This window comes from Eumetopias jubatus, unplaced genomic scaffold (assembly GCF_037043125.1).
Source record: "Eumetopias jubatus isolate StellerSeaLion01/CBP00866 unplaced genomic scaffold, mEumJub1_p1.0 scaffold_15, whole genome shotgun sequence".
Classification (NCBI taxonomy): Eukaryota; Metazoa; Chordata; class Mammalia; order Carnivora; family Otariidae; genus Eumetopias; species Eumetopias jubatus.
The window spans coordinates 28,425,748-28,453,717 of record NW_028274821.1 but is presented as its reverse complement, the minus strand read 5'-3'; the positions used below and the strand labels follow the sequence as shown (position 1 = coordinate 28,453,717).

The following is a 27,970-nucleotide window of genomic DNA, read 5'->3' as shown; positions in this document are numbered from 1 at the left end:
TGCAGTAGATCTATTCGAAGAATCCTGAGTCCTTGAATGAGAGGGTTTTATGGATCATTCTTTAGTGGCTGGATTTCTCATCTCCCACTAGTTACTAAAGGATACCTTTTAGTATCTTTAGGATCTTTAAAAGATCCTAGGAAGGATCTTTTGTGTTTCTGGGCTGCCTGATTTCTATTTACAGCTTGTTTATGGTGCTTTGGCAGCCTACCAATCAGCCTGCCAGAGAGATTTCCTTGAGGGCAACTTGCCCAGTTATCTTAACCACGTGGGTTGGGGCACTTTTTCCTTAAAGGTCCTAGCAGGGCCCGCAGGAACCAGCTCTGATACTGAGGAGCTACAGCCTTTAGAGATAAACAGGGCTTCCTGGGAGAAAAGAAGGATTTGAAAAGTTACCTGCCACGATGTCAGACAGAAGCCCCTTCGAAACAGACATGCTCACCCTCACTCGCTTCGTTATGGAAAAGGGGCGTCAGGCCAAAGGAACCGGGGAGCTCACACAGCTACTGAACTCCATGCTGACGGCCATCAAAGCCATATCCTCGGCTGTGCGCAAGGCTGGCCTGGCTCACCTGTGAGTCCGGGGGGAGCAGGTGCGGGTGCTCAGACACGCAGGGATTCAGGCCCAGGTGGGGCATGGGCAAAGCTGCAGGTGCTTGGGCCAGCTGCCTGCCGTGTCGAGAGCTATTTGCCTCTGTGCCCTGGAGGGAAGGCGCTTTTTAAAAAGTTTCTGTCTTTGGTAAAGGGCTTTTGACTTGTTTCAAGAAAGGAACAAAATACGTGGAGACATGGTATGGAGAAAAAAAGATAAAATTTTTCTTTTTCCTTTTCTTAATATATAATTTTTCCAGTGGCCATGTAATATAAGCTCAGGGGCTTGTTGCATTAAAAATATAGGTTGAATTATGGTGACTTGTTTCTTGTGGCACAAAGAAAGAGCGAGGAAGACTTATTTCGCTTTATGCTCTTTAGCAGATAGGAGCATTTTCTTGCCATGAACTTTGTCAACCTGCTAGGAGCTAGGAATCATTTACAAAATAACTTTCTGCCCTGAAACTCCAGTCTTACTTTGGAAAGGAGTTTTTGCTTTAAAAACAATTTTTTGTTTCTTCTCTGTGACTCTTTATCTTCTTCTCTACTTGGTGTGCAGGAAGCTGGGAAGTTCTGGATTTAGGAGGAGGGAATGCAGAGCGTTCTTCCACTTTGTTTTCTTCTGTACTCTGTCCAAGCACAGAACGAAGCCAAGTTCATGCTACAGCTGCTGTCACAGCTGCTGACCTTAAAAAATAAGTCACTTATCTTACCAGCAAAAATGAGTTTATTGGGGAATAGCAGAGAATTGCAATCTAGGACAAGCAAGCTATGTCAAAAACCATAGGCTGGTCTAACAAAGGAGAAGGTTATTTTATGGAGGAGGAAATTGGAAATTGTTGTTTTGAACAAAAGCAAGAGTTCAGGGCCATAATGATTTCTGACTGGCTGAGTTGCCGGGGTAGTCCATTTCTTGTAGGAGATGCGATGTGCATCTTTCCCTGTGGGGGCCTGTAATTGATGATTTCCCGGAGGATTCTTCGGTTGGGGTTTGGAATTGACAACACTTCCGGAATGACCTCCAGCAGCACTGTGTGAGGGCTCCCCCTTCTGGCCTCCCGACTCAATTTTAGTGAGGTTTCCCTTTATTAATTTTCACACAGCCAAGTGTCCAGTTTAAGTCTGCGGTAAAAAGAAGCTGGCTTTCTCTGGGATTCCATTTTCTTAGTAGCAATTCCAGTGGCGGTCTTCTCAAAAGTTGAAGGGACCCATTATTATTATTCCTCCAAAAATGAAATAACAAAAAGAAATAACAAAATCTAATAACTTAAAATATTAATTCTTAACAATTTAGTACTTTTAATACAAAAAATTTGATAGTGTTATGGGGTACCTGGGTGGCTCAGTTAGTTAAGCATTGGGCTCCACATTGGGAGTGGAGCCTACTTTAAAAAAAAAAGATGCATTGTGATCTCCGTTCCCTGCTTATTATTACCTCATTCAGCAACAATGACCAAGCTCTATGATTAAGAACTTTCACGAATACGAGGTGCAGCCATTTGCGTCTGTCCTGCTCCTATGAGGTAATGGGCCATGCTGAGTGACACTAAATAGTGACTTTACCTGTCCCTGTATATGGGTCCTGCTATGCTTGAGTCATTTTCTGGGCATCTTCGCCACTTGCTGCCATTTCAGTATGATCTGCCCACTTTAATGAGTTCCTCCTCTGTGCAGGCTGCTTAGGTAGGCAGCGGCTGCTGTGGTAGGGTTGTACTAATCAGCTTCAGAACTCTAACTTTGTGGCTGTTGAGTGTCTAGATGAAGCAGACTCAGGAATTGGATAATAGGGTGTTTATTGAACTTGGCTCTTCCTTCCATGTGATTGTCTACTCTTGTCAGGACCTCAGTTTCCCATTTGTAAACTGGAGGGGATGCTAACAGCCCCTAACTTATAGGGTTGTTGTAAGGCTTAGTGAATCCATAGGATGAAGATTTCAACAGTGCCGGATCCATAAGAAATGCTCAGTAAATGCTCATTATTACAGTGGTTCCAAGCCCAGATCTGGGGAAATTTGCTGGCAGGCTGGTCCATGCTGCCGATTGTCCACTAGGTGGCAGGTGCAGCCCACCGAATCAAGATGTCCGAATCCACCTTCTTCTCAGAGGCTGAGGTCCTCAGGCTGGCAGGAGCCCACATCCTGCCAATTCAGATGACATCCTTCCCCTGGCTCCTCAGTAAGAAACACCAAAATGGCCCATTGTCTGGAAATTCCTTCTTTCTAACAAAATGCTGAGATTAATAAACAGGACCCTGGAATTGCTTCTCATATTACTAGAAGGTCGCTCTCGGTCCTGGAGCAATTCTACTTATGAAAATGGGACTTCCACATACTCCTATCCCTTCCCATCCAGGGGACCTCAAGCCCTTCATTCTTTTGCTTCCTTTTTCTGGGAAGACATTTTTAGGCACAAACTTAATGAATGCAAAAGGGATCGGAAATTTTCATGTTTTTTATTCTTTTTTGTCCGCTCATTGTTGTAGGAAGAAGGGAAAGCTAGAGTGCTTCTTCTGGAAACATCTTCATGGTTTTCTACTGTCAGTGGTAGAATATCCCATTTAAAAATTGTCAGTAAAGCTTTCAGATTAGTTAAAATGGTTAAAGATGTTTTCCTGCGGGTTATAAAGCTCTCTGGCATCCATGACCTAACTTGAAGCAGTTGTCAATTAGATCTCATTATGAATGAGCTTCCATTCTTTCTGGAAGGAGGGGTGTTGGTGGGGTTAAGGGTAGAGGGCCCCTGGAGGAAGGCTGTCAGTCAAGGAAGAGGGTGGGAAATGAGTTGTCCCCTGCTTAGGGTAGGTCAGTGGTTCTCAGCCCTGGCTACCTGTTAGAACCACCGGAGGATTCCTTCAACAAATAAATGGCATTAAATAAGGGAGAAGTAAGGAAATTACTTCCCTGCCTTGCCTTTTTCATAATTCAGTGAACATGTATTGAGCATCTACTACTTCCTTGAGCACTACGGAAACCAGTACAGTAGTAGGCCAGCATTCTAGCCTTCCCTGAGCAGACAATCCAGCAGGAAAGGTATTCGCATGAACAGATTGTGAAATGCTGTGGGAGGGACGACAGGGGATGTGCCTGGTCTGTCGTGGGACCACGGAAGCTTCCGGAAGGGATCAGAAGGGAGAGTAGGGAGAAGCTGATGGTTGGCAGACAGCATTCCTGTGGGGGAAACACAGTGAGTGAAGGTGAAAAGGAGAGGAGCGGCTTGCTGGGTACCGGTGGCCACAGGACCTTTGTAGCTGTTGAGATGAAAAAGGCTTGAGTGGGGTAATAGCCATGCCACTCTTGGGGGAAAGTGTGGGGGTAAGGTGGCAAACTCGGGGGTACCTGTAAGGCAAGGGTGTGCCTGGTGGATTCCAGAGGCTAGACTGGCTGAGCGAGGTGAGTGGGACCGGGTTTCCTTGGTTAGGCCTTAAGCCCACTGTGGGGAACCTGGGAACTCTGGGTGAGACCAGAGTGATCTGGTTGGCATTTTAGAAGAATCCTGCCCATGAGGGTGGAAGCTGGGAGACCTTGGCGTTCCAAAACATAAAGCTAGATAGAATTTTTCTTACATTGCTTGAAATGGTACTGAAGAACAAAATTAAATCAGTTAATTATGACCCCGAGTTTCCTTCTTAAGGAATGCAAAGCTACCACAGAGCGATTTTTCATTCGGCCCACCGGGCCACTATTTGAGGGTAATCAAGAGATACCTGAGACTTCAGTGCTGGAAAGCCATGGGCCTTTACTTGCTGGAGTCAGTAATGATGGCGATGTGTCTTTCCCTTTGCCTCCCACTGCCGAATGCAGGTTTGTGTTTTATTAAGATTGAATTCTGGGTGAATAAGGGGATACGAAAATATCCCCGAGGTGTAAAGGAAGCAAGGTTGAGAACCCCCGCTGTGAGACATGTTGTACGTGGTCTGTATAATTTGGAGACTCTGCAGCCATGAGAGGATTGGCGGGATACAACGGTGGTGTCTTAGCGTCTCGGCTTCTTTGCTGGAGATTGGATTCCCTTAGCGATTTCATTGACTTTCCTCTTCTTAGGTACGGAATTGCGGGAAGCGTGAACGTGACCGGGGATGAGGTGAAGAAACTGGACGTGTTATCCAATTCCCTGGTGATCAACATGCTCCAGTCCTCCTACAGCACCTGCGTCCTGGTTTCGGAGGAGAATAAAGACGCGATTATCACTACCAAGGAGAAGAGGGTGAGGGCAGGGCCGGAATGCAATTCCCCTCTTCACCAGTAGATGGTACTACTGAGTTGGGAAGAATCTTTGCCTTGTTTTTTCTTTAGTTTCCGGGATTTTCTTCGATTCCTTAAGTTCTGTTTTCTGAAAAAAAACGGATTGCATACTTTTTTAGCGAGAAGTCTTTTGTGTCTCGTGAAAAAAATTCCGTAACAGGGAGGTGATTCATTCAGGAAATAAATCAGTAACTTACTGAAAATGCCTCAGTGGGTGGGGTTCATGGGTTTTCACTTCAGGTGCCCGGAACAAGGGCTGCATTTTTTTTGTGGCTTCAAAATCAAGTCCAATAAAAGGTAGAGTTCCTGGGAAGAGCAGGACAATACTCTTCCCATCCCCACTTCTATGGCCCATCTCCCCAACACACACTTCTCCAAGGGGGCTCTGGTTTCAGCAGAGATTTCTTCGCGCCTGACAAACTGTTAGACTCATACAGGAATTTCGAAACCATAATAACCGTGCGCTCTTGCCTTAATACAATGGCAAACATGGTCAGGGCATGACCGGGGAGGGTCTGTAGTCATTCTGGTTTCACAAACAGTTCTTTTTATTTTTTATTTATTTATTTTTTAAAGATTTTATTTATTCATTTGCGAGAGAGACAGAGAGAGCACAAGCAGGGGGAGAGGCAGAGGGAGAGGGAGAAGCAGACTCCCTGCTGAGCAAGGAGCCCGATGCGGGACTCGATCCCAGGACCCTGGGATCGTGACCTGAGCCGAAGGCAGACGCGTCACCATCTGAGCCACCCAGGCGCCCTCACAAACAGTTCTTTAAAGACAGGGGTTTGCTGGTGGCCAAAAACTCAACCCATGTTCAGCTATGATGCAAAATAAACCCTGGGACTGGCCCTTGTTTTATACACGGTGTTGGAGACAATTTCTTCATAATTAGCTGAGAGGATGGAAGAGGTAAAGCTAAATTTATTAAGTACCTGCTATATACCAGGGACTGTGCAAAGCACTTTACTCTCATTGTCTCACACAATTTAAACTACATTACACTGATTATTTTCAACATTTAGTTCCCACTGATATGCCCCCAATCATCTCTCCAATCTAATCCATCATTTTCTTTCCCAGTTGGCCTGAGTTATACACGTCTTGGTGCTAGTTCTTGAATATTCCATGCCTACTTCCATGCCAGCTCCTTGAACATTTTCCAGCATATGCTAGATGCTCAACAGATATCTGTTGAATGCATGCATGCATGAATAGATGGGCTCAGTTGAATTATCTATAGGGAGAATGGGGAATTTCCAAATTTATGGATTATCCCACTTTTTAGCCCATCCTCACCCCCATTGAGCAAGGAATACAAAAGAAATAAAGGTCAGCTTAAGCTAGGGCATTACTCACCAGAAAGTCAGGGAAAAGTAATTTTAGTGATGGGAGAAATGACTCCCATCTTACTTGATGTTATGTTATCTGTGTTTAATTAGCCCGGAGACTCCTTTCCCTATCACTAAAGCTCTCCCGGAACCTTGCACATAGGAGGCCTGTAAAAAGTATCTGGTGATTTCTTTCTATGCAATGGCAGCTGGAGCAGCCTGTGACAGCAGTGTGGGTGGGCTAGAAATATCCGCCCCCCCCCACTCTGTCTTCTGGTCTTCACATAGGACAGGTGGGTTGGATGCAGCAAAACCTAGGACAGTATTTTTATTCCCCAGACTACTTATGCATACTAGCTCTCTTAATAAGATAAATCCAGAGGCTCTGGGACATTGTTCTGAGATTTTCCAAAGTCTTTTTGGCAAAAATGCTCTTGGAGGAAAGCCTGTCTGCAGAGAGGTTCAGAAAGAATCATGAATAAATCTATAACTGACCTTACCATGGATATGGATAGAGCTAGCCTGGGTTCATCTTCAGCTTCTCCACCCCTTCTGGGCCGGGTGCCAATTTCGGACCTGGTTTCCTCTCACACCCTTGGCAGCTCTGAGTCCCCAGTGGGCCCATACAGGAGGGGAGGGCAGAGCCAGAGGAGGTGCGGAGGTGGATGGGACCTGGATCGCCCCATGTGGGCATCAACTCATCAGTCTATGGGCAGGTTGGCTCTGAGCTCAGGATTCAGAGATGCTGATATACTTTGCTCTCCTTGGTAATTGCATTTTTTGATAAGGATAGCCCTTTGCTCTAAATCACTTTTTGATGTAGTGTTACCTGCCATGTACAGCCATTTACACAGAATGTGTTGTTTGAAAGGGGGCCAATCAGGTGGTTCTTCTCTCTGTGCATTTAGGGGAAGTATATAGTCTGCTTTGACCCACTGGATGGATCTTCCAACATCGACTGCCTGGCCTCCATTGGAACCATCTTTGCTATCTATAGAAAGGTGAGTAGACAGTCTGGATCTTTAATGCCTCTTCCCTCTGGTAGTTTCTGGAAGGTTCAGGTTTGGAGTTCTAGTCTCTGTCCTCCTACTAACCAGACACAGCACTGTAGGCAAACCATAACTTGCTCGGTCTCTGGATCCTCACTGGAAGAACTGATGTGGTACTTTTCCAATTGCCTTCTTCATCACCTGGGTGGGAAGGTAATGTCAGAGGACTGATGGAGCCTGGTTTTGAAAATCTGGATGTGACACAAATATCAGATGTGGTATTAGGTTCCTGGTGGCATTTGAGGACTCCGCTGTTTCTCAGATCTTACTGTATTAATTTTCTATTGCTGCTGTAACAATTGGCCACATGTTTTAGAGGCTTAAAGCAATGCCCACTTATGTTCTACCATTGTGTAGGTTGGAAGTCTGACAGGCATGGCTGGGTTCTCTGCTTGGGTCTCACAAAGCCAAAATCTGGGTGTCAGCCAGGCTGGCCTCCTCCTGAGAGGCTGGGGGTGGGGAAATTAGCTCCCAGGCTCATTTAGGTGGTTGGCAGAGTTCAGTTCCATTCTCTTGTGGGTTGGAGACCCTTGTTTTTTTTTTTTTTTTTTGGCTGGCTGATGCTGGGGCCATTTTCAGCTTCTAGAAGCTTCCTACATTCTGTGGCTTGTGCCTCTTATGTCCTTAAAGACAGCAAAGGCAGGCCAAGTGTTGCTCAGACTTCTAATCTCTCTGATATCCCCACTTTGCTTCATCTCTCCTGCCCTCAGCCTCAGAAAGTTCTCTGATTTTAAGGGCTCATTTGATTAGATTGGGCCCATCTGGATAATCCGTGATGATCTCTCTATTTTAAATTGGTAACCCTAATTACATCTGCAAAGTCCCTTGTGACATATAATGCAGCACAGTCACAGCATTCTGGGGATTAGTGTCTCTTCGGGGCATTTCACCTACCCCACATACCCAACAACAGAGGATTTTGTGGGTTGGTTTGTGACCATCCAGTATCACCAGAGACTTCATGTCAAGCCGCATAATCCACATTAGATCTCATTTGAGGATCAGTCCTCACTCCAGTCAGGATGGCTGGGCCTCTGCCCTGGGGGCTTTCAGGCAGAAGGGAGACCAAGGGTGCTGGATGGGTTTAGGGATTGTTCAGTTGGGTAATCTGCCCTCTAGGCTGGTTGCAGAGGCCCATACCCATGCCTCTGGCTTCACAGCACACATTCTGTCCACTAAACTAGTGATCAAACAAGTTGCAGGCATCACTGACTTTCTACACTATGATTTGGCACTAATTCTGTAATGTGCATGTAATTGACTTTCTCTGAGTGTTTTCCTTAGTGCTCTTAGATGATAAACGTGGGGGGAGGATTGGCTGTGTCCCATTCACCTAATGTGCTGTCCATAGATGTTGATATTGCAAGATATTTCTGCCTCGCTGACGGTTGTCCAAAGAAAGAGGCCAGAATTTGATTTTCAGGGGCAACAGCTTAGCAGAAAACTAACCTTAGCAGGATATGTGAATTAGTCTAAGCTTCTTTCTGAGGAGAACATCAAGGAGCAGGAGCGGGCTCTGTTACTCCTGTTTTGGAGAACCAACTGGAAGCCAAGCCACCCTGGACAGGAGGGAACCTCTGAGAATTTTGCTTTACCAGTTGGTGCTTCTCTTTTTTTCCTTGCAAAGAGAGAAAAGGAGACTTTTGCAGAGGGAGCAGGTGAGAATGACCAGACACTTTCTCTGGTATTTGAGAGAGTGAAAGATTGAGATGATGTTTTGAGGTCAAGCAAAAATGAGCTAGGTGAATAAAGGAGCTTTGCTTCTCCCTTTGAGGTATAGCATAGAGATAAAAATAAAGGGACAGATGGTGTGATCTTTATGAGATTCTGGAAAAAGACACCCGTTGTACCTTTGAGGTGGTTTTAAACATTGGCTTTTACATTATGGGTAATACTACGGACTGCTGAGCGTGAGTCGGGCACGTTCTGCCCACCTGCAAGCACCGTGCTCCTGGGTCAGTCCTCGCCTCAGCCCGGGAGCCAGGTGCACATTCTGCTGTCGCTTTCTTACTGGTGAACACATTGAAGCACAGAGAAGTGACTCGACTAAAATCACCAGTTAGGACATGGCAGGTCGGAGGCTCAAACGGACTCTCCAGCTCCACCAATTACAGCTCTTAATAGCTTCTCACCTGCCTCTAATTTTATTGAGATATAGTTGACATATGGCATTGGATGAAAATAGGTGAACAACATAATGATTTAAGATATGTATGTACATATGTATATGTGTATGTATATATATACACTGTGAGACGACCACCATAGTAAGTTAACATCTATCACCTCACATAGTTAAACAAATATATATTTTTTTCTGGTCATGAGACCTTTTACAATCTATTCTCATAGCCACTTTCAAATGTATGATCCGTACTCTTAACTTATAGTCACCATGCTGTACATTACATCCTTACAACTTAGTCATCTAATAACTGGAAGTTTGTACCTTTTGGCCACCTTCACCCATTTGCCCCTCACCCTTCCACCCCTGCCCCTGGCAACTACCAATATGTTCCTAGAAAAAAAACCACAGGAGAATATCATCATGCCTTTGGGGAAGGTAAATATTTCTTAAACAAGAGATTGAAAGCAATAACCATAAAAGAAAGGGCTAATGAACTGTTGTTCATTAAAATTAAGAACTTTTGCTTATCAGAAGACAAATTAAGAGAGTGAAAAGGTAACTACATACTGGAAGAAAAGATTTTCAATACATATTTTCAACGAGGGACTCCTATGCAGAATAAGAACTTCTACAAATGAATAAAAAAAATACCATCAATCTAATCAAAGGGATGGGCAAAGACTCGAACAGGCACTTCACTAAAGAGATTTTTTTTCCCACAACTGGTTAATAATAAGCACAAGAGAGATGCTCAACATCATTGGTCATCAGGGAAATGAACATTAAAACAACGAGACATCATTCACCCCAAGAGAATGGCTAAAATGAAAAGTGCATACCCAGTGTTGATGAAGAAACTGGGAATTGTACGTTGTTAGTGGGAGTAAAAAATAACACAAACACTTTGGAAAGTTGGGATCGCACCTGCTGATGATAAACATAGAGTCATACATTATGGTCCAACAAATCCACTCCTGATACGCACCCAAGATAAGTGAGTGCTCGTGTCTGTCCAAAGACATGTGACAAATGATTCATAGTAGCTCCTGAGTGGAAAACAAAGCCCAAGTGTGTATCAACATTAGAATAGATAAATAAATTGTGGTGTATTCATACAACAGAAAACTACATAGCAATGAAAAAGAACAGAAAACTTCTATGTGCAATAACAGATAAAATTGCAAAGACATAATGTTGGGAAATAAGTTAGATACAAAAGAACACATGCTTTGTGATTTCATTTATATGAAGTTCCAAAACAGACAAAAGTAATTATCCTTTTGATGTCCACATGATAAAAGGCAGGGTAGAGGTTACCTTTGGAGGAGGTGATAGTGATTGAGGAGGGGCACAAGAGTCTGCTAGGTTGTTAGAAATGTTCTGTAATGGGGTGCCTGGGTGGCTCAGTCGGTTGAGTGTCATGATTCCAGGACCCTGGAATTGGGCCTGCATCAGGCTCCCTGCTCTGTGGGGAGCCTGCTTCTCCCTCTCCCTCTGCCTGCCGCTCCCCCTGCTTGTGTGCTCTCTCGCTTTCTCTCTTGCTCTCTGTCAAATGGATAAATAAAATCTTTTTTTTTTTTTAAAGAAATGTTCTGTAAATTGATCTTGGTAGTTACATAAGCATATATTACATGTATGTAAAAACTCATTGAACTGTACAATTCGGATTTGTGTGCTTTGCTATGTGTGAGTTATACCTCAATACAAAGAAAAATGATCTACTTTTCCATACCCTCTACCGCCAAACACAGTGAGCCTTTGCAACTGCCATTAACTTTATTGGTAAGTGGCTATAGGATGCATCCCTTCCTTTACCTATGACAGATTTAGATGTTTTATTGGGGTAGGAAGAAATAAAAAGACCGGAGAAAGATAACACTAAATCATTTGCAAACTACTCTGAGATTTTCTGAGAAGATTGTCATAGCAATAGAGATGACTAATGTGAAGTAGATCTTTAAAATCTCAAAACCAGAAAAAAAAATGAGCCTTTCTTTTTTCCATGCACTGAAATAAATTATAGATGGGTTAATGAATTTCATGGAGAAATAAAACACAGAAGAAATAAAACATAGAAGACTATTTGTCTGGCCTTGTCTTGATATAGGAGAAATTCTATCTAACCATAAAGACAGAGAAGAAAATAATATGGGCTGTAATGAATAATTTTATTTATTTATTTATTTTTAAAGATTTTATTTGAATGAGAGAGAGAGAGAGTGCACGAGCAGGATGGAGGGACAGATGGAGATGGAGAAGCAGGCTCCCTGCTGAGCAGGGAGCCCGATGTGGGACTCAATCCCAGGACTCTGGGATCGTGACCTGAGCCAAAGGCAGACGCTTAACCTACTGAGCCACCCAGGTGCCCGAATAATTTTAATTACCAAAAAATTGCACTGCAAAAGAAAAGGACACTGTAAATAAAATTAAAAGGTAGATGGCACTCGAGGAAAATAGATGTAATACATATAAGGTATTACTATCTCTCATATGGAAAAAGGTATTAAAATAAACAACAAGAAGATAAATACCCTGAGAGAGAAATACACAAAGACATGAAACGGTCAACTTACAAAATAAGAAATAAAATTGGCCAAGAAGGCGATGAAGTTTACATTGTTAACTATAAAAAAATGGAAATTAAAACAAAAGAAATGTAATTTTTTTTTAGCCATCAAATTGGCCAAGTTGAAAAGATAGTGCTCTCTTATATTCATCAGGTTGAATTAAAGCAAATGCTTTGGGGCACCTCATTTCTGACACTATCTACCCAGAGATAGCATCAGAATCCAGGGGTGAAGGGCTCAGTCCTACAAGGCAACCCCAGGCTATTATCTGTATTTCTGACCAACCTGCTATAGATTGGAAGTTCCAATGACCCCCCCCCCCCCGCCTCCTTGGCAACTCAATTCAGATGCCAGTCCCAAGCCCAGGTTGTTACCTGTACTTCTGACTGACTGACTAGAAATCAGAGGTTCCCAAGATCCCCTCCTCAAATTTGATTAATTTGCTAGAGCAGCTCACAGAACTCAGAGAAACATGTTGCTAGATCACCAGTTTATTATTAAAGGATATAACTCAGGAAGAGCCAGATGGAAAAGATGCCTAGGGCAGGGTATGGGGAAAGGGTGCAGAGCGTCCCTGCCCTCTCTAGGCATACCACTTTCCCTGAACTTCTGGGTGTTTACCAGTCCAGAACCTCTTCAAGCTCTGTCCTTTTCAGGTTTAAAGGAGGCTTCATTACATAGGCTTACTTGATGAAATCATTGGCCATTGGCGAGAGAGTCCATCTCCATCCCTTCTATGCCCGCAGGAGGTCAGGGGGTGGGGCTGAAAGTTCTAACCTTCTAATCACAGGGGTTGGTTCTCCTGGCAACAAGCCACCCTCCTTTTCTGCTGTCCAAAAGTCACCATCAGCATGACAAAGACACTTTATTACTCTCAACACTAAGGGAAGTCTGAGGGTTTTGGAAGCTGTGAGCCAGGAACTGTGGGCAAAAACTAAGTATATATGAGAAGTGCATTTTGGTCAGCTGAATGCGCAAATAGGTATTACTTATAAATCACAATATCGGAGGTCAGAAAAGAGGGAGGTGGACAGATGCTCAGGAGAGACCCATATCAAGATGGAGACAGCAGCCAAGTGACCCAACATTGCCCAAAGGTAGGGTAAGGAGGACGGGACAGTGTGCTCCTGAGATGGTAGATGGGGGTCATACCTGGCAGCCTGCAGTGGGGGCAGAAGAAGAAAGATAGCTAGTATAGACAGGCATTCTAGACTCCAGGACCTAGATGAAGATGGAGATAGGCAGTGGCTAGAGGGAAGTCTTATGATCTAGAAAGTATTTTTTCTTATTTCTTTAGGCCAGAGACTTCCACCTGTTATTAGAAGCCAGTGAAGCCAGTAAGGAAGGAGTGGTTCACTTTCAAGTCCCAGCGTAGAGCCCAGAGGGCCCCAGAGAGGGTGCTAGCTGTGTGGGGGCTGCAGGACCACAGCTCAGAGGAAGGGCAGCCTCTGGTCAGGGAGAAATCAGCAGGACAGACCTCTGGTTTAAAACACAGAAAATGTGGTCCTTCTGGTGGCCAAATGAAGGTGTTTCAGAAGCTTCGATGGTGAAGACTAAAGATTTTAGTAAAAAACCTTCCACTTTTCTGAAGATTAAGAACTCATGCTTTAGAGCTGTGTTTCCCAAACTAGCATGCCTCAGAATGACCTGGAAGCTTTCTTGAGGCCCAGAGTTTCTGATTCTGTAGGCCTGATTGGGGGAGCGGTGGCGGAGACAAGTATTTGTACTTCTAACAACTTCCCGGGGGATGCTGATACTGTGGTCCACTTTGAGAGTCTGCTACAGGGCCTGGTTCTCAAAATCCTTATGTGGCTGGGAATTAGAAATAAGAACAATTTATTGAACATGTCCAAGTCAAATAAAAATGCAATTAGTTGCAAAAAAATGCAAAATTGTGAAAATAAGGAAAAATTATTAGAGGGAACGTGACACTCTTAAAGAAGATTGGTTTTACAGCGAAGTTGTTAGGATATTACACACAAAGGTCCGACTGGCCCCATATTCCATGACAGTGTTGAGAAGGATGCTGGCTTAGCATTGGGAGATGTGGGCCCATCCCAGCTTTATCGCTCATTCGTTTCAAAATGTGTGGGTACCTCTCCTGACCTCCATCCCTTCACTTTTAAATGAGGGTTAGGGAGACTCTCCATTCTTTCACAAAAGCATGATGATATGAAAGTACTTTGAAAAAGATGAAGCCCTATATAAATAAAAATTACTATTTTACCCCGAAGAAGTTATTCTACAGGGGAATTAATTAGCATAATTGACATATTTTTAAAGTGTGTATAATATTCTGGCTCAATATTGTTGTTCTGATTCCTATTTACATAATCACCAGTGTGTCTTCATAATTTTAAAGATATTTCCTTCACCTCCACCATTTTGCAATTCTCTGGAATTTTCTGCTCAGCAGGAATCTCTATGCGATATTTCTAGACTGGACTTTTAGCCAAAATCCACTGGCATCTAGAGAGAACAAAGCATCTAATTAAACAGCCAAGGTAGCTGTGCTAGAAAACAGAGTGGGGAATCGAATGGCTCAGAAGCAGTGAGGCCAATAGTTCGCATTTAACCCTTGCACACCGAGCACCACACTCCTTGGGTATAACAGCTATGGGAAAGTGAGTTTGGAGCCTCAGCCTGTCACATTCATCATAGCTATTTGCCATGGTCTGTGGAGCTGCATCCATCTGGCTCTTCTGATTTGAAAAGAGTTGATTGAAGTCTGCCCACTCGCCTCTCCTTCCAAGCTCCTGTCACATCTGCCGTCCATAGTGATGTTAGGGTCCAGAGCCAGCCCCAGTGCTTGTCCAGAATTCTCCCCCATCCCTGAAGGCTTTGCTGTGAAGTCAGAACCCCAGATGAGGGTGGGGAAAGAACGGAGTGTGCCTCCTGTCCTCCCCCCTCCCCAACTCAGCTCCTCACAGCCGAGCCCAGAAGTTTGCTACTCGTTTTTCCAAACTAATCAGATTTGATTCACTTGCCTTTTAGAGCACAAGGAGGTGGGGAAGGAAGGAACCTTCGAGAGGTATTGGGGAAAGTGGGTTTAAAGTGGAATCTCAGCTGCAGCTCTGCCCCTCCATTGAGAACATTCCTCAGCATCCTCACCTGTCCTGTCTCTGAAGTCCCACTCACACCGGCATTTCTGCCATGGCAAAGGGAAAACCTTCCTCAAGAAAACGTTCAGAACTCTAGACGTGGGCTCAGGGTGGAGGTGTGGGGGTGGAGGTGGGGGGCAGGCAAGGGCAAGGCCTTCCAGGTGCATCGCGTGCAACGGGGAAGAGCCCCGGGCCAGGCTGCCTGGGCTTGACTCCAGCTCTGAGGCTTCTTGGTGTCAGGTGAGTTATCCAAACGTTCAGGCTCTGAGTGTTGCATCCACACAATGGAGATGATAAACATATTTCCCTCAGAGGGCCATTGAGTACGTACAACGAGATATGGCACAAGATCAAGCTTAATGACCTTGGTTGTTGTAACAGTTAAGGAGCATGGTTTATAATTTTTAAGAGGGGCTGTGGTTTTAGCATCTTGGGGTGGTTTTTGGTAGGATGCAGACAAATGTGTTCGGAAACCAGGGAGAAGTCCAAAGATGGCCTCTGCAATGGCTCAGCTAGAACCATTTGTTACATTGGCAATGCATTCCCTCCAGCTGCATGTGCTTCAGCTCAAAATTCTGAGGACGGCACTTCCTTCAGCGGTTCAAGGAGATCTGAAGCCCAGGCCTCTGGCAAAGGGTTCGGTCCAGAGACAGTAACACCCCCTGTTTCTCTTTTCTCTTCTGCAGACCTCAGAGGACGAGCCTTCTGAAAAGGATGCTCTGCAGCCAGGCCGAAATATCGTGGCTGCAGGCTATGCCCTCTATGGTAGTGCAACCCTGGTGGCTCTTTCCACTGGGCAAGGAGTGGACCTTTTCATGCTCGACCCGGTAGGTACCTAATGTAGCAGTAGCAGTACGTAGGACTCTGTGCGTCTCTGTGCATTAATCCCAGTCGGCTGGGGTAATTTTCTGGTCATTCTTAATTCTTGCTTTTGGGACAAGAGAGGCTAGTTGGGGAATCAACACCAACATCAAAAAACATTAATGACCTGTGTCCAATGGAGGGTGTTTGAAGTGTTCTATGGGGTCTGTCATATCAACCAGGCTCTGCCCTTAAGGAGTTTCTAATACAAAAGTGCATCCAATCTCTTTGGCTTATAGAAATACAATAATTTAAAAAACCCCAATGTTGCCAATGTCTAGACAGAAACATGGATTTTTTAGAGCAGCACCATCCAATAGAGCTTTCTGTGACCATGCATATGTTCTGTAATCTGTGCTGTCCTCATGTGGCTATTGAACACTTGCAATGTGGTTAGTGTGACTAAGAAACTCAGTTTTGAAACTTTATGTCTTTTTAATTAACTTAAATTGCCACACGTGACTAGTGGTTACCTTATTGGACAGCATGGGTTTGTGGGACTGCCGGTAAAGTAGATGTTCTTCCCAGTTAAGTAAAGGATGTTACCATATTCGTGGTAAAGCTCAGGACCCAGGGTGGAGATGGGCAGGTCTTGAGGACTGGGATGCAGGAGTCCCAGGAACAGGCTTGCAGCATGGCCAGTCTGGTCTGGACACTACCCCTGATTCTGTGTCTCTCACTCAGGTTTCAAGTGCCAGGGAGGAATATCTAATTTGCCAAGCTAAGTCAAATGCCTGACTTTGGGCTGGAGGAGGCTCAGTCTTCCTAGACTGGCATCCAATGAGAAGAGTTAATTCTTCAAAGGGAGTGAGGCTGCTTTTAGAAAGTGTTACTCCACACTGGGCTTCTCCAAAGCAACAAATGTCCACAGCAAGTTATTAAAGCTCATGAACCAGAGACTATCAGGAACTTTCCTATAATAAAAAGAAGTTGAGTTTACTGAACAAGGATGGATGTGCTCTAGAAGAACAGTAGAGTGTCATGCTAGGAGGGAGTTGGGATGGACTTACACTATAGCAAGTGGGCTTTTGCTTGATGATCTCAGGAGGATTCAAGAAAGAGAGGGTCAATTCTGGCTTGGGAGTGGATTCAATTAATGATTGTGTATCAGTAATTTTTATCTGGGAGGTGGGAAGATTAAAGATTAAAGATTAGATCTACTCTAAAGGTAGAGATTCATTGGTAAAGAAGAAGTCATCACTCACAGCAGAGGGGAAGGATGCTTAGTTACTTCTGTGGTTGCTGAGTATTCTCACCACTGTCTTATTTCAGACATGGTCAGCATGGTCTTGCCTCTTTATATTCTGGGAATATAAATTCCTATGTTTATTAGGAACCTTCTAGTCTAGCTGCCAGCTGTGAGCTATCATCCTGGGGGATTTCACTTTCTTAGTCTTCAAAGTTCATTGAAACTGATTACATTTCCAAGCCTGGTTTTCCTCCTTGTGACTTAAAGAGACATCCAGCCTTTCAAGGTGATACCTGCAGCCCCCTAATCACATCCATAAGCACTCAGATAAATGGGTACCTGAGGAATGTCCTGCAGAGTAACCATGGTGGGGGCAGTGGGCACAATTTTACTAGTAATTCTGATGATTTCTTTCATTTTTCTCCTTTTTATTTCTTATGCCAAGTGAATACAGTTTCTGATTGAAGGGATTTCCTCATTACCCTGTCTAAGAGTCACTGGGATACTGGGAATCGTTCATGGTTTCTAGGACTGAGTCATTAGAATAAACAGACCACACATTTGTAGGGCAACTGCATCCCCCACCTTTATGATGAATCCTGTCCATGAAACTTCTTCCTCTCATTGTCGATGGCCCAAATCTTCTGGGAAACATTAGGAATTAACCAGGAATGAGAACTTGGAGCACTAATACTTTGAGCTTCCCTATAAATGAGTAACCTGTCAGGCAGTGAAAATTAGCAAGGAAACCTTCCCTCTGTCCTTTGAATTATTTCATCTCTTGCTAGAGCACCGCTGGAGCTGCCGAAGGACATGGCACAGCCGGGCTCCTCGAACAGGCCCATACCTTCCGATGCTCTCTGATTGTTGGGGACTGTGCGGTTGGCTTCTGTTTCCTGGTATCTCTCTTCTTCCAGGTGTTTCTTTTCATCTTTCTAGGCTCTCGGTGAATTTGTCCTCGTGGAAAAAGATGTCAAGATAAAACAGAAAGGAAAGATCTACAGTCTCAATGAGGGCTATGCCAAGTATTTTGATGCTGCCACCTCAAAATATGTGCAGAGAAAGAAATTTCCTGAGGTGAGTGAAGAAAGCCTAAGGCAGTAGCAGGGAGAATGCTGCCTCAGTGGGTCCTGTTTGGGTGGTGGCTTTGGGAGCCTGGCTGAAAGAGGTGATGCCACTGTTTATGACTCTGGTCAGTATGAGAATGGCAGACTCTGCCTTTCTTCATAAACGAGCAACGTCTTTTACAGCTAAAAATTACCTACTCAAGATAATACTCCCTACTTTAGTTTTTCCAGGAGACATTGTTTATGAAGAAGACAGACCACATTTTCAAAATTCAGGGTTCAGGCCAGAACCTGCCAGGTCATTTGCTTGCTGAGCAATATATATATAGATTCTGAGCACCTATATAGATTCTGGTCACTCACTTATATTTGCTTTTAGGTGTAGTAATTATATTTGAAAGTCCCATTCGTATGTTCTGTGTTTACCCCAAGCTTTAGGATGGTCTTTGTCTCTCAACGGGATTACCAAGTTCTGGACTTCATGTGTCTGTTAATGCAGCCCAAAGAATCCATTCAGTATGTTCACCATACTAAGAGAGCTTTTAAGACAGGTGTGGAAGCAGAGTCAAAGAATTTCCAGATCAAGAGCGTAAAGTCTGTTCTAAATTGGAAGAGGAATGCAAGCTTGTTTACAAGTGGGACCAACTCTCAACAAATTCTGGGGGATGTCACAAGAGAGGCCCTTTATCCTGTGGTGGGAAGGCAGTGGTATGGTGTACCTGCCTGGCTGTCCCTGGAAGTCCTCATAAACTCCAAGGAAAAAGAGCTCATGATTCCATGGGACCAAGAGGCAGTCAGTCAACAGGATCCCAGGACCTGCTTTGTGGCCCCAAGCTGAAGCTATCGAGAACTTTCTACTTTCTTTCATTTGTTTTTTAAGTGAAGTTCTCAAAAATGCAGTTTCCTGTAACTCTCCTTCATAGGGTTGTATTTTGCCATCACGCACAAACCCATCCAATGTCTTGAGGGCAAAAGTAACAGGATGTGAATTGTAAGGTTGATAAAGTCAATATTATTTACATGCTTCTGATCTTGGAGATGTTTCATAGTGGCTCTCATTCTAAGCTAAAAGGTACCTCTCCTTGAGCCCATAAAAGAAGATATTTATGTTACCACTAAAAAATCAAAGGCCTGCACAAAAAAATACCATAAATCTCTCTGAAGGGGAGATTTCAAATGAGAAAAAAGGCATCAGCTCATGAGTGACCGACAGCTGGTGAACAGGCTGACCCCATGAGGACCCCTTGTAAATCTTACCACAGGCTGGGCTCCCAAATGGAAAACCATGCAAAGAGCATGATTATGCTAGTCAAGGAAGAAACATAAATCCCTTGCCCTCGCAGTAAAACTGGAACTCTTAGAAGATATTTAAGATCTTTCTCAATTCCATTTTAACTATTTTTCCTCCCAAATAATGCTCTCTGCTCTTTAAAAAAGATGTTTCTTTTGTATCCTTTCTCACAGGCCAGCTTAGATAGTTTGACTACAGCTAGAAGAAAGATGCTAGGTTCTAAGGTAAAGCTACATTTTGCAATTTTACAAAATGGAGTAAATTCCTTAAGAGGATCTACACAGTTTCACAAGAGATGTCCCAGGAATAAGAAGGGTCCATTAGGCCAGTGGTTCTGAAGAATTTTTGACTGTGACCATTAATAACAATGCATTTTATGTGTTTAATTCAGAGCACATGTGTGCAAGCATGCTCACACACACTCACACATGCCCCACTGAAACAAAAGTAAACTGCCTTACTGTCTACTGTGCTCTAAGATATTTTCTCATTCTTTTCTATTCAATTCTATTCTGTTCTGATCTGATCTCTTCTGTTCTGTTCCATTGCATTTGTTTAGATTGCATTTCATTTGAAAAAAACATGTTTAGTAATGACCCATTAAATGGATTTTATAACCCATTGATGGATTTCCATCCACACTTGAGAAAGCGCTGCACTGGGCAGCTTCTTAGACATTTTACTACATTATAAAATTAATCTACAGATTTAGAATGGAGACAGTGAGACAAAAATAAAATAAACGGGAATGTATGCATTACATACAGAACAGGTTAACGTCACTCAAATAGCCCGTAGTTGGCTGTCCATTATTGCACCCAGTATGCTGAACGGGTGGGACTCATGCAGTAGGATCTAAACAGCAGGTTATTCTGATCTCCTCCTCACTCTGCAATAGCTGTTCAGGGGAGTAGTATCTCTTAGAAAATAGAAAGTCAGTGTTCACTTATCATGGAAATTGTAGACTTTTGAGCCCAACATATTAATCAGTATTTCATTACTGATTCAAAGATGAGACCCTTCTCAACAGCAAAGGCATATATTCCCCAACACAAGGCAAGTCTCCAGAATCCTCCAGTTGTTTTTTAATGTAAAATTCTAGATTTAATATGCATCTGTCCCTAGCATAAAAGGAGTTGTTTTGTCTCTAGGAAGTTTTGGTTTTTCTTGCTTGCTTTTTACATAAAATCCCTTACAATTCCATAAATTGAAGACCAGATATTAGTTGGTTCTGGCCCAGAAAGTTTAGTCTACATGTAATAGCAGGAAACCAGTGTGAGTGCTTGATAATTTCCTCAGGCAAGGCTTGAGAGTCCAGGGAGGGACTTACTTCTTGATATGAAAACAATGATCATTTTGACGGAAGTGCTTGATGGTCTTGGGAGTGTCCAATTCTAACTGATAAGACAACAGAGATACAATGAAACCCAATGCTACTTTCTAGGATTTCCACCTATAGATACAAAAAGGAATTTTGACTTTGGACAAATGGGGATACCCTCAACAGAGGGGTGGGCATCCTCCTGGCTATGGTGGAGGTTTGCAGTGATCCCTTAGAAAGATTAAAAGGAAAGTAGGGAAAATAATCTGGGCCCCCTTCCCTCAGCAATTCTCTGAGAAGAGAGAAGGGCAGAGATGAACGCAGGAGAGGATGGCCTGGCGGGTGTTGGCATGAAGCTGCTGCTTTCTCTTTTAAATACTTTCAATTACTATTTTTTAATACAGAAAGGCCCAAGGGAGAAAACACTAAATAGTCCATAATGCTTCCAACTGATTGAAACTGCAATTTCTATTCTTGTTAACAAAATTTTAAAAGAAATATATCTCAAAAAATTAAGCATAGAATTGCCGTATGACCCAGCAATTCCAGTCCTCTGTATACACCTGAAATAATTGAAAACAATATATTCAGAAAAAACTTGCACACAAATGTTCATAGCAGCATTATTTACAATAACCAAAGGCAGGAACAACTCAAATGTCCATCAGCTGATGAGCGGATGAAAAAATGTGGTACATCCATACAATGGAATATTATTCAGCTGTGAAAAGGAATGAAGTACTGATGAAATACCACAGCATGATGAATCTCAAAGACATTTATGCTGAGTGAAAGGAGCCAGATGCAAGGACAAGGTCAATGCATAGAGACAGAAGGCAGATTAATGGTTGCCAAGCACTGGGGGAGGGGAGGACAAAGCCTATTTAATGGTTTTAGTGTTTTCTTTTAGGTAATAGAAATGTTCTGTAACTAGATAGAGGTCATGGTTGTACAACATGACAAAGGTATTAAATGCCACTGAATTATATACTTTAAAATGGTTAATTTTATCTGATGTGAATTTTACTTCAATTTTAGAAAGTAATCTAAGATTAGGAAATGTAAAACATACAGAAATATACAAAATTAAAGGTGAAAGTCTCCTCTCTCCTTTACCCCCAGCCAGGTTGCTCTTTCCAGGGATGACCACTGCCAAGTGTTGATTTTATTCTTTGAGTTGGGACGGTGGGAGGGATAATGCACATTCATCTCCATATCTACCCCACCACCCTTTAAGAACATCAGGTAGAGCATATTAGCTTCATCTGATTTTCTCTTTCATGACTTGGAGATTGTTCTATACAAGTACATACAGATTTGTGGCATTGACTGAAAGGGCTGCCCAGCCTTGTGTTGACGGGACACATCGAGCTAATTGCTTATGGAAAGCAGCTTTGCTTGTCTCTGATTTTCCATCAGGAGACACAGAGCTGCAATGGAGATCCCAAAAGTGTACGCTCATTACCTTTGCAAGTATATCTGTAGGGCACATATCTTGCTGAAGTTGCTGGGTCAGAGGGTATGAGCATTTCATGTGCTCATGTTGCCAAATATTCTTCCAGAAAAGTTGCATCAGTTTATACCCTCTGGCATGATATGGAAGAGTACCCATTTCCTTGTGTCCCTGCCAGTGCAGATATGGTGAATCTTTTTAAATTTTTGTCCATCTGATGGTAAAAAGGTGAACCTTGTGGCTTGACTTGCACATGTTTAATTATGGTTTTTGTTGTTTCCTTGTATTTATTGAGCACCTACTTTTGTCTTAGTAAATTGCCTATTTCTGTTCTTAGCAAATATTTAATTAGTATTATTTATCTTTTTCTTGTTGCCTTGTATAAGCACTTAGTAAATGAAGGAAACTAGCCTTTTATCTGTTATTCATGTTAGAAATATGTGTAGCCTTTCAGCTTTTGATTCCATAGAGGTGTTTACAATTTTATGTTATCAAATTTATCTTTCTTTCTATCTAATGGGTGTTGTGTACCAAATTATAAATTAATGTACTCATATTTTCTTCTTCTGTGCTGTCCAATACAATAGTTATTAGCCATATGTGGCTATTTAAATTTAAAATACTTGCCAGTAAATAACATGTAAAATTCTGTTTTCATCTACACCTGTCTCGTTACCAGAGCTCAACAGTCACACGTGGTCAGGGGCTGCTATATGGGACAATGGTGCTAAAAACTGTTTTCATCACCACAGAGAACTTCACTGGACAGCCTTATTCTAAATTATTTTTGATTTTCTCCTTTTAACTCTCTCCATCTTGAAATAATTTGGCTGTAAAGAATGAGGTTGGGATCCTCTTCTCCAAGCAGCTAGCCCAGCGCTGTTCGCTAATCGTCCTCTCCCACACTGATTGCAAGGTCCTGTTCAGCATAAACGAAATTCTCATCTATCTTTAGGCTCAGGACTGGTCTCTATTCTGATCTACTGGTCAGTGTTTGCATTTCTTCTTTGCATATGCAAATATTGTTAGTTCAGTGTATGCTCTTAGATTTGGTAGAGATACTCTTTTCCTTGTTCTTCATTTTCACAAATATTCCTGTTTTCTTTGCTAGAAAATTTTGATACCAGTTCTTTCAAGTTTCTTCCCCAAAAAGTCTGTTGATATTTTCTAAGACTTTTATAGTCTTAGCTCTTAATATGTAGGTCTTCCATCCACTTTGAATTAATTTGTCATGTGGTGTAAGGTAGGTTTTTGTCTATTTTTAAAATTGGGTTATTCATCTTTTTATCATAAAATTGTAAATTCATTTTTTTATTATGTTATGTTAATCACCATACATTGCATCATTAGTTTCTGATGTAGTGTTCCATGATTCACTGTTTGTGTATAACACCCAGTGCTCCATGCAGAATGTGCCCTCTTTAATACCCATCACCAGGCTAACCCATCCCCCCACCCTCCCTCCCCTCTAGAACCCTCAGTTTGTTTCTCAGAGTCCATAGTCTATCATGGTTTGTCTCCCCCTCCGATTTCCACCCCCTTCATTTTCCCCTTCTTGCTATCTTCTTCTTCTTCTTTTTTTAACATATAATATATTATTTGTTTCAGAGGTACAGAACTGTGATTCAACAGTCTTACACAATTCACAGTGCTCACCATAGCACACACCCTCCCCGATGTCTATCACCCAGCCACCCCATCCCTCCCACCCCCGAGTGGTGGGGAGTAAATTCATTTATTTTTATTCATTTATGTATGCTAGTCTCCCCCTTCAGTTGGTGAGTTCCTTGGGGGCAGAGACTGTCTTCCTATTTTTGGCATCCTCAGGGCCCAACCTGGTGCCAGGCATAAATAAAATGCTAAAAAAAATTATTTATTGAGCTGAGTTTACACATGATTTGTGAACAGTACTACTTTGGCATTCCACCTAATATTCAGGGTTTGGAATCACCTACACTGCCTGCTTTTATTGCAATTTAATCCTTTTTTTGGGGTGTGTGTGTGAATATCTCTTGCTTGTTTAATCCAAACCTACATGCTGCTGATGTCTCCTTCTTTCCTTAAAAGCCTTTAATAGTTACTTTTCTTTGCTTTGCAAACCTCCTAAGGCAGGATATGTGGGGTAAGGGAGTATGTAATCCAGGTGAACATCTTGTCTCTTCTCTCTCTGCCTTCTAGGATGGCAGTGCTCCCTATGGGGCCAGGTATGTGGGCTCTATGGTAGCCGATGTGCACCGCACCCTGGTCTATGGAGGGATCTTCCTGTACCCGGCGAATCAGAAAAGTCCTAAGGGCAAGGTAATTCTCATTTGTCCCCTGGCTATATCACTCAGTAAGCTGGTTGGAGTTCCCTTTCCCTTCATGCCTGCTTTTTGGCTACTGCTCTGTCCTTTTCACATCTGTTTGTGAGTGGGCAGTGGAAGAGAAAAGAGGTGTATTTCCCATTAATGAATTTTGAGGCTGTGGTAGAAGCTGAAGTTGTTATTGGCAATTTACACTGGCCTTGGAATTCCCAGGCCTCATGCCCATCATTCACCATAAGTCAGCTGTGTTCATCTACTGTTTTCTATATCCTGTGCCTGACTTGTAGCTTCAGCATCACCTGATTCTGGATGATAGACCCTTTGAGAATCTAATGAAAGGTATGGATCTACTTCCCAGGAAAAAAAATGCACATAAACATATATTTTACACACGTTTTTAGGGGGTTCACAGATGATCTGAAGTCTACCCATGAATCCTCTAGAGAGTTCCCAAACTCCAGAATAAGAGCTTCTGGTCAGAACTTATTTCGTACTTCTGGAAAGGTAGCTCCTGGGTGATCATACTGCAACTTTATGACACAAACCCCAAAATACTTATATGATCAGATGGGAATCTTATGATCCAAATGCATCTATCTTGAATAGACCCTCCCATGGAAACCTGTCTGATTTTTAGCCAATCACAGAAGTCGTAGGTAAGTAGACAAATCAAAACAAAAATCTACTGTATTCTCAGACACACCAACAACTGGCCACATGTATATTTGTCTCCCAGCGTGTGCAGTTTGAATTATTGGAATGCCAGATTCAAAGCCATGATAAGAAATCTAAGAGCACATGAGACCAGAGGGAAGATTTTTGTGTCAGGAATTTCTCTTCATGTGAGTGTTGAGCTTAGGTATATTATAACTTTTGGAAGTAAGAATCACAGCCAAGTCTTCATGATGGGTGCTGGCACGGGGTAGTAAATGAGATCTAGAAAATGAGAGAATGCCTACATAGAACCACTCTTGCTGCCTACTCAGTTCCAACACAGAAAATGTTAGGTTATTTCTTAATAATTGTTAAAATGATTTACAATGAGCCAGAAAATATGCCCATGTAACTATAGAGACATTTCCATAAGTACATGTAATTCCATGTATAGATCTATATATTCATAGCACCATCACCACCAGCCCTATTGAAAGTATCATTGGCTCCTGAACTCTGTGTTTTAGCTTTTGTGGTCTCTGTGAGCGCATTGGTGTGTGTTTTGGGGGTGCGGTAGGTGTGTATGCCTTTTCACCTATGTGTGCTTGTCTCTGTATATCTGTTTAGATTTTAACTGCAGAAAAAAAGTAGATCACATGGACTGCAGGTCAAAGCAACATGAAGACCTGTACATTGTGTTTTGAGATGAATTTACTACAAGGGCAACTTTAGGTGAAAGGCAGCCTTGGCTCAAAGGCAAATTTTATGTGAGGATGTTGTGCTTTTTTCTTTTTCTTTTAAGTATCTGAATCAACATAGTACAAACAAAGGCTACTTAATTACAGTCTGAGACTTTGTCTGACATCCCAAACCCCTCATCTTCAAGCACCCAGAGCAAGGAAAAGGGGAAGAAAGAGCTGAGTTCTAGAAGCTGACAGGTAGCTGTCCAGGACTGATTGGCCTCCAGTGTCCCTCCTGTGGATGATCAGGGACAAAACTAGCAGATCCAAGTGTGTCCATACCCACTGGGGCTTCTTTGCACCCTGCCAGGGTACCCACTGCTCCAAGAGCTGGAGGTCTAAGGTGAGGGCAGTGTATACTGTTTTACCAAAATGGCAGTATGCCCCCTGGAGTCTTAACTTACTCTCTCCTGAATGCCTGGCTCTCTAACCTAGACCAGAGATATTTTGTTTCTCACCATGAAATAACAATGATTCAAAAATTAGCACAAGATATGACTGCTTCTCGAAGAGTTTCAAATGATCTTCAGAATGGATTTGAAGAAAAGAATGGGAAAGAAAAGGCTACAGAAAGCTGGCTCAACCACTTTGTAAGCTGATTAGAGAGGAACTTGTTTTCTCTTAAATACAGATTTTACTCCTATTGGGAAGGAAGGGGAAGATAGTATGATACTGAGTTAGAACATGCAGCCGACTGTCACCCTGAATCTAATGTGATGTGCGTGTGTGTCTGGTGGGGGTTGGGGTGGTCAGGAGGGAATCACAGCATAATCACTGAAATAGGCCTTAAAAAGGCATTGGGTTCAGCCCATTTCAATTTAATTCCCCAGCCACTCCCCGGATGCAGGGCAGATGCCTGCTAGTTCCCATAGTGCCTGGTAGAAAAAGAAGGCCTTCCTCAGGAGAGGCTCAGCCCTGGGTCCACAGGCACAACCTGAAAAGCAGGGCACAGGCTGACCTTACCCTCCCCACACTGCCCATTTCTGCCTTCCACTGGGAGCCCTGGGGCAAGGGACACAGTAGCCTTGTTGGGACACTTTCCTTGTGTCAGACATTACTGGGAAGGGAGATGCCACAGTGGCCAACCCAGACAGACTCTGTCCCTGCCCTCAAGGGTGAGCGTGTAAGGATATGAAGCAAACCTCAGTGTGACAAACTGAAGAGGGCCGTGCAGGATGCTACAGCAGTGCAAGCAGTGGACATTAACTCAGTCTTGGGGGCCAAGAGAAAAGGCCGTCTAAACCCCAGCAAACTACCTGGTCACGTTGACACTTGAGATGTGGGGTTCTGCCACATGATCTCAAACACTGAGGTTATCCTGAGAGGCCACCTAGTACTCTCCAGGTGACCTTCCGTCTCATCTAAGCTGGACTCCTCACTAGCCATAAGGCCTCACATACAGAGGCTCCTGACCAGGCCTCAGCGTCAGTTTGCCTCACTGCTGAACCAACAACAAACAAGTGTCTCGATCTCATACTCCTAAGGGAGGAGGCAGGCCTCTCATAAACACAAAGGTCACAAGACAGGTAGAGACTGACCAGCAGTGTCCCAAAGACAAGGTGATGAACCCAGTGTATTCATGCTAAGAAGACACAGAAGTTCACCTCCTGGAATTCCCCAGCAAGGTTTAGGGGTGTGGCTTCGGGATTTTTGGCCCCTTGCCAAGCTTGTCCACCTGACTCTCTTTCTTCCACAGCTCCGGCTCTTGTATGAGTGCAATCCTGTGGCCTATATCATAGAGCAGGCTGGAGGCCTGGCGACCACAGGCACCCAGCCTGTGCTGGATGTGAAGCCGGAGTCCATTCACCAACGAGTCCCCCTCATTCTGGGGTCCCCGGATGATGTGAAGGAATACCTCACCTGTGTACAGAAAAGCTAGGCAGGCAGGTAGTGGGTTTCACCCTGAATGCTGCCTTTTCTTTGTCTTGTCCCTTCTATTAAGGGCCCTAAGGGAACGATCATTGTAAACACTGGTGATGAGTAACAAAAGGCAAAGCCCCCCTGAGTCCCCCCCAGAAGAGCAGCAGTGACGTGCTCCGCACAGCTCTAGAAGCCAGAGGCGATTCTGTGCTCCGTGCGAAGGGCT

At 43.3% G+C, this 27,970-nt stretch overlaps 1 protein-coding gene across 1 annotated transcript; it reads left to right on the top strand.

The window, feature by feature from the left end:
- The first annotated feature begins 404 nt into the window (after window positions 1-404).
- On the top strand, window positions 405-27,775 carry FBP2 (fructose-bisphosphatase 2). Its single transcript, XM_028122302.2, is given in 7 exon segments — window positions 405-574; window positions 4,632-4,794; window positions 7,069-7,161; window positions 15,692-15,832; window positions 17,995-18,132; window positions 24,366-24,485; window positions 27,581-27,775. Coding segments are annotated over 7 exon segments (1,020 nt in total).
- The last annotated feature ends 195 nt before the right edge of the window (window positions 27,776-27,970 follow it).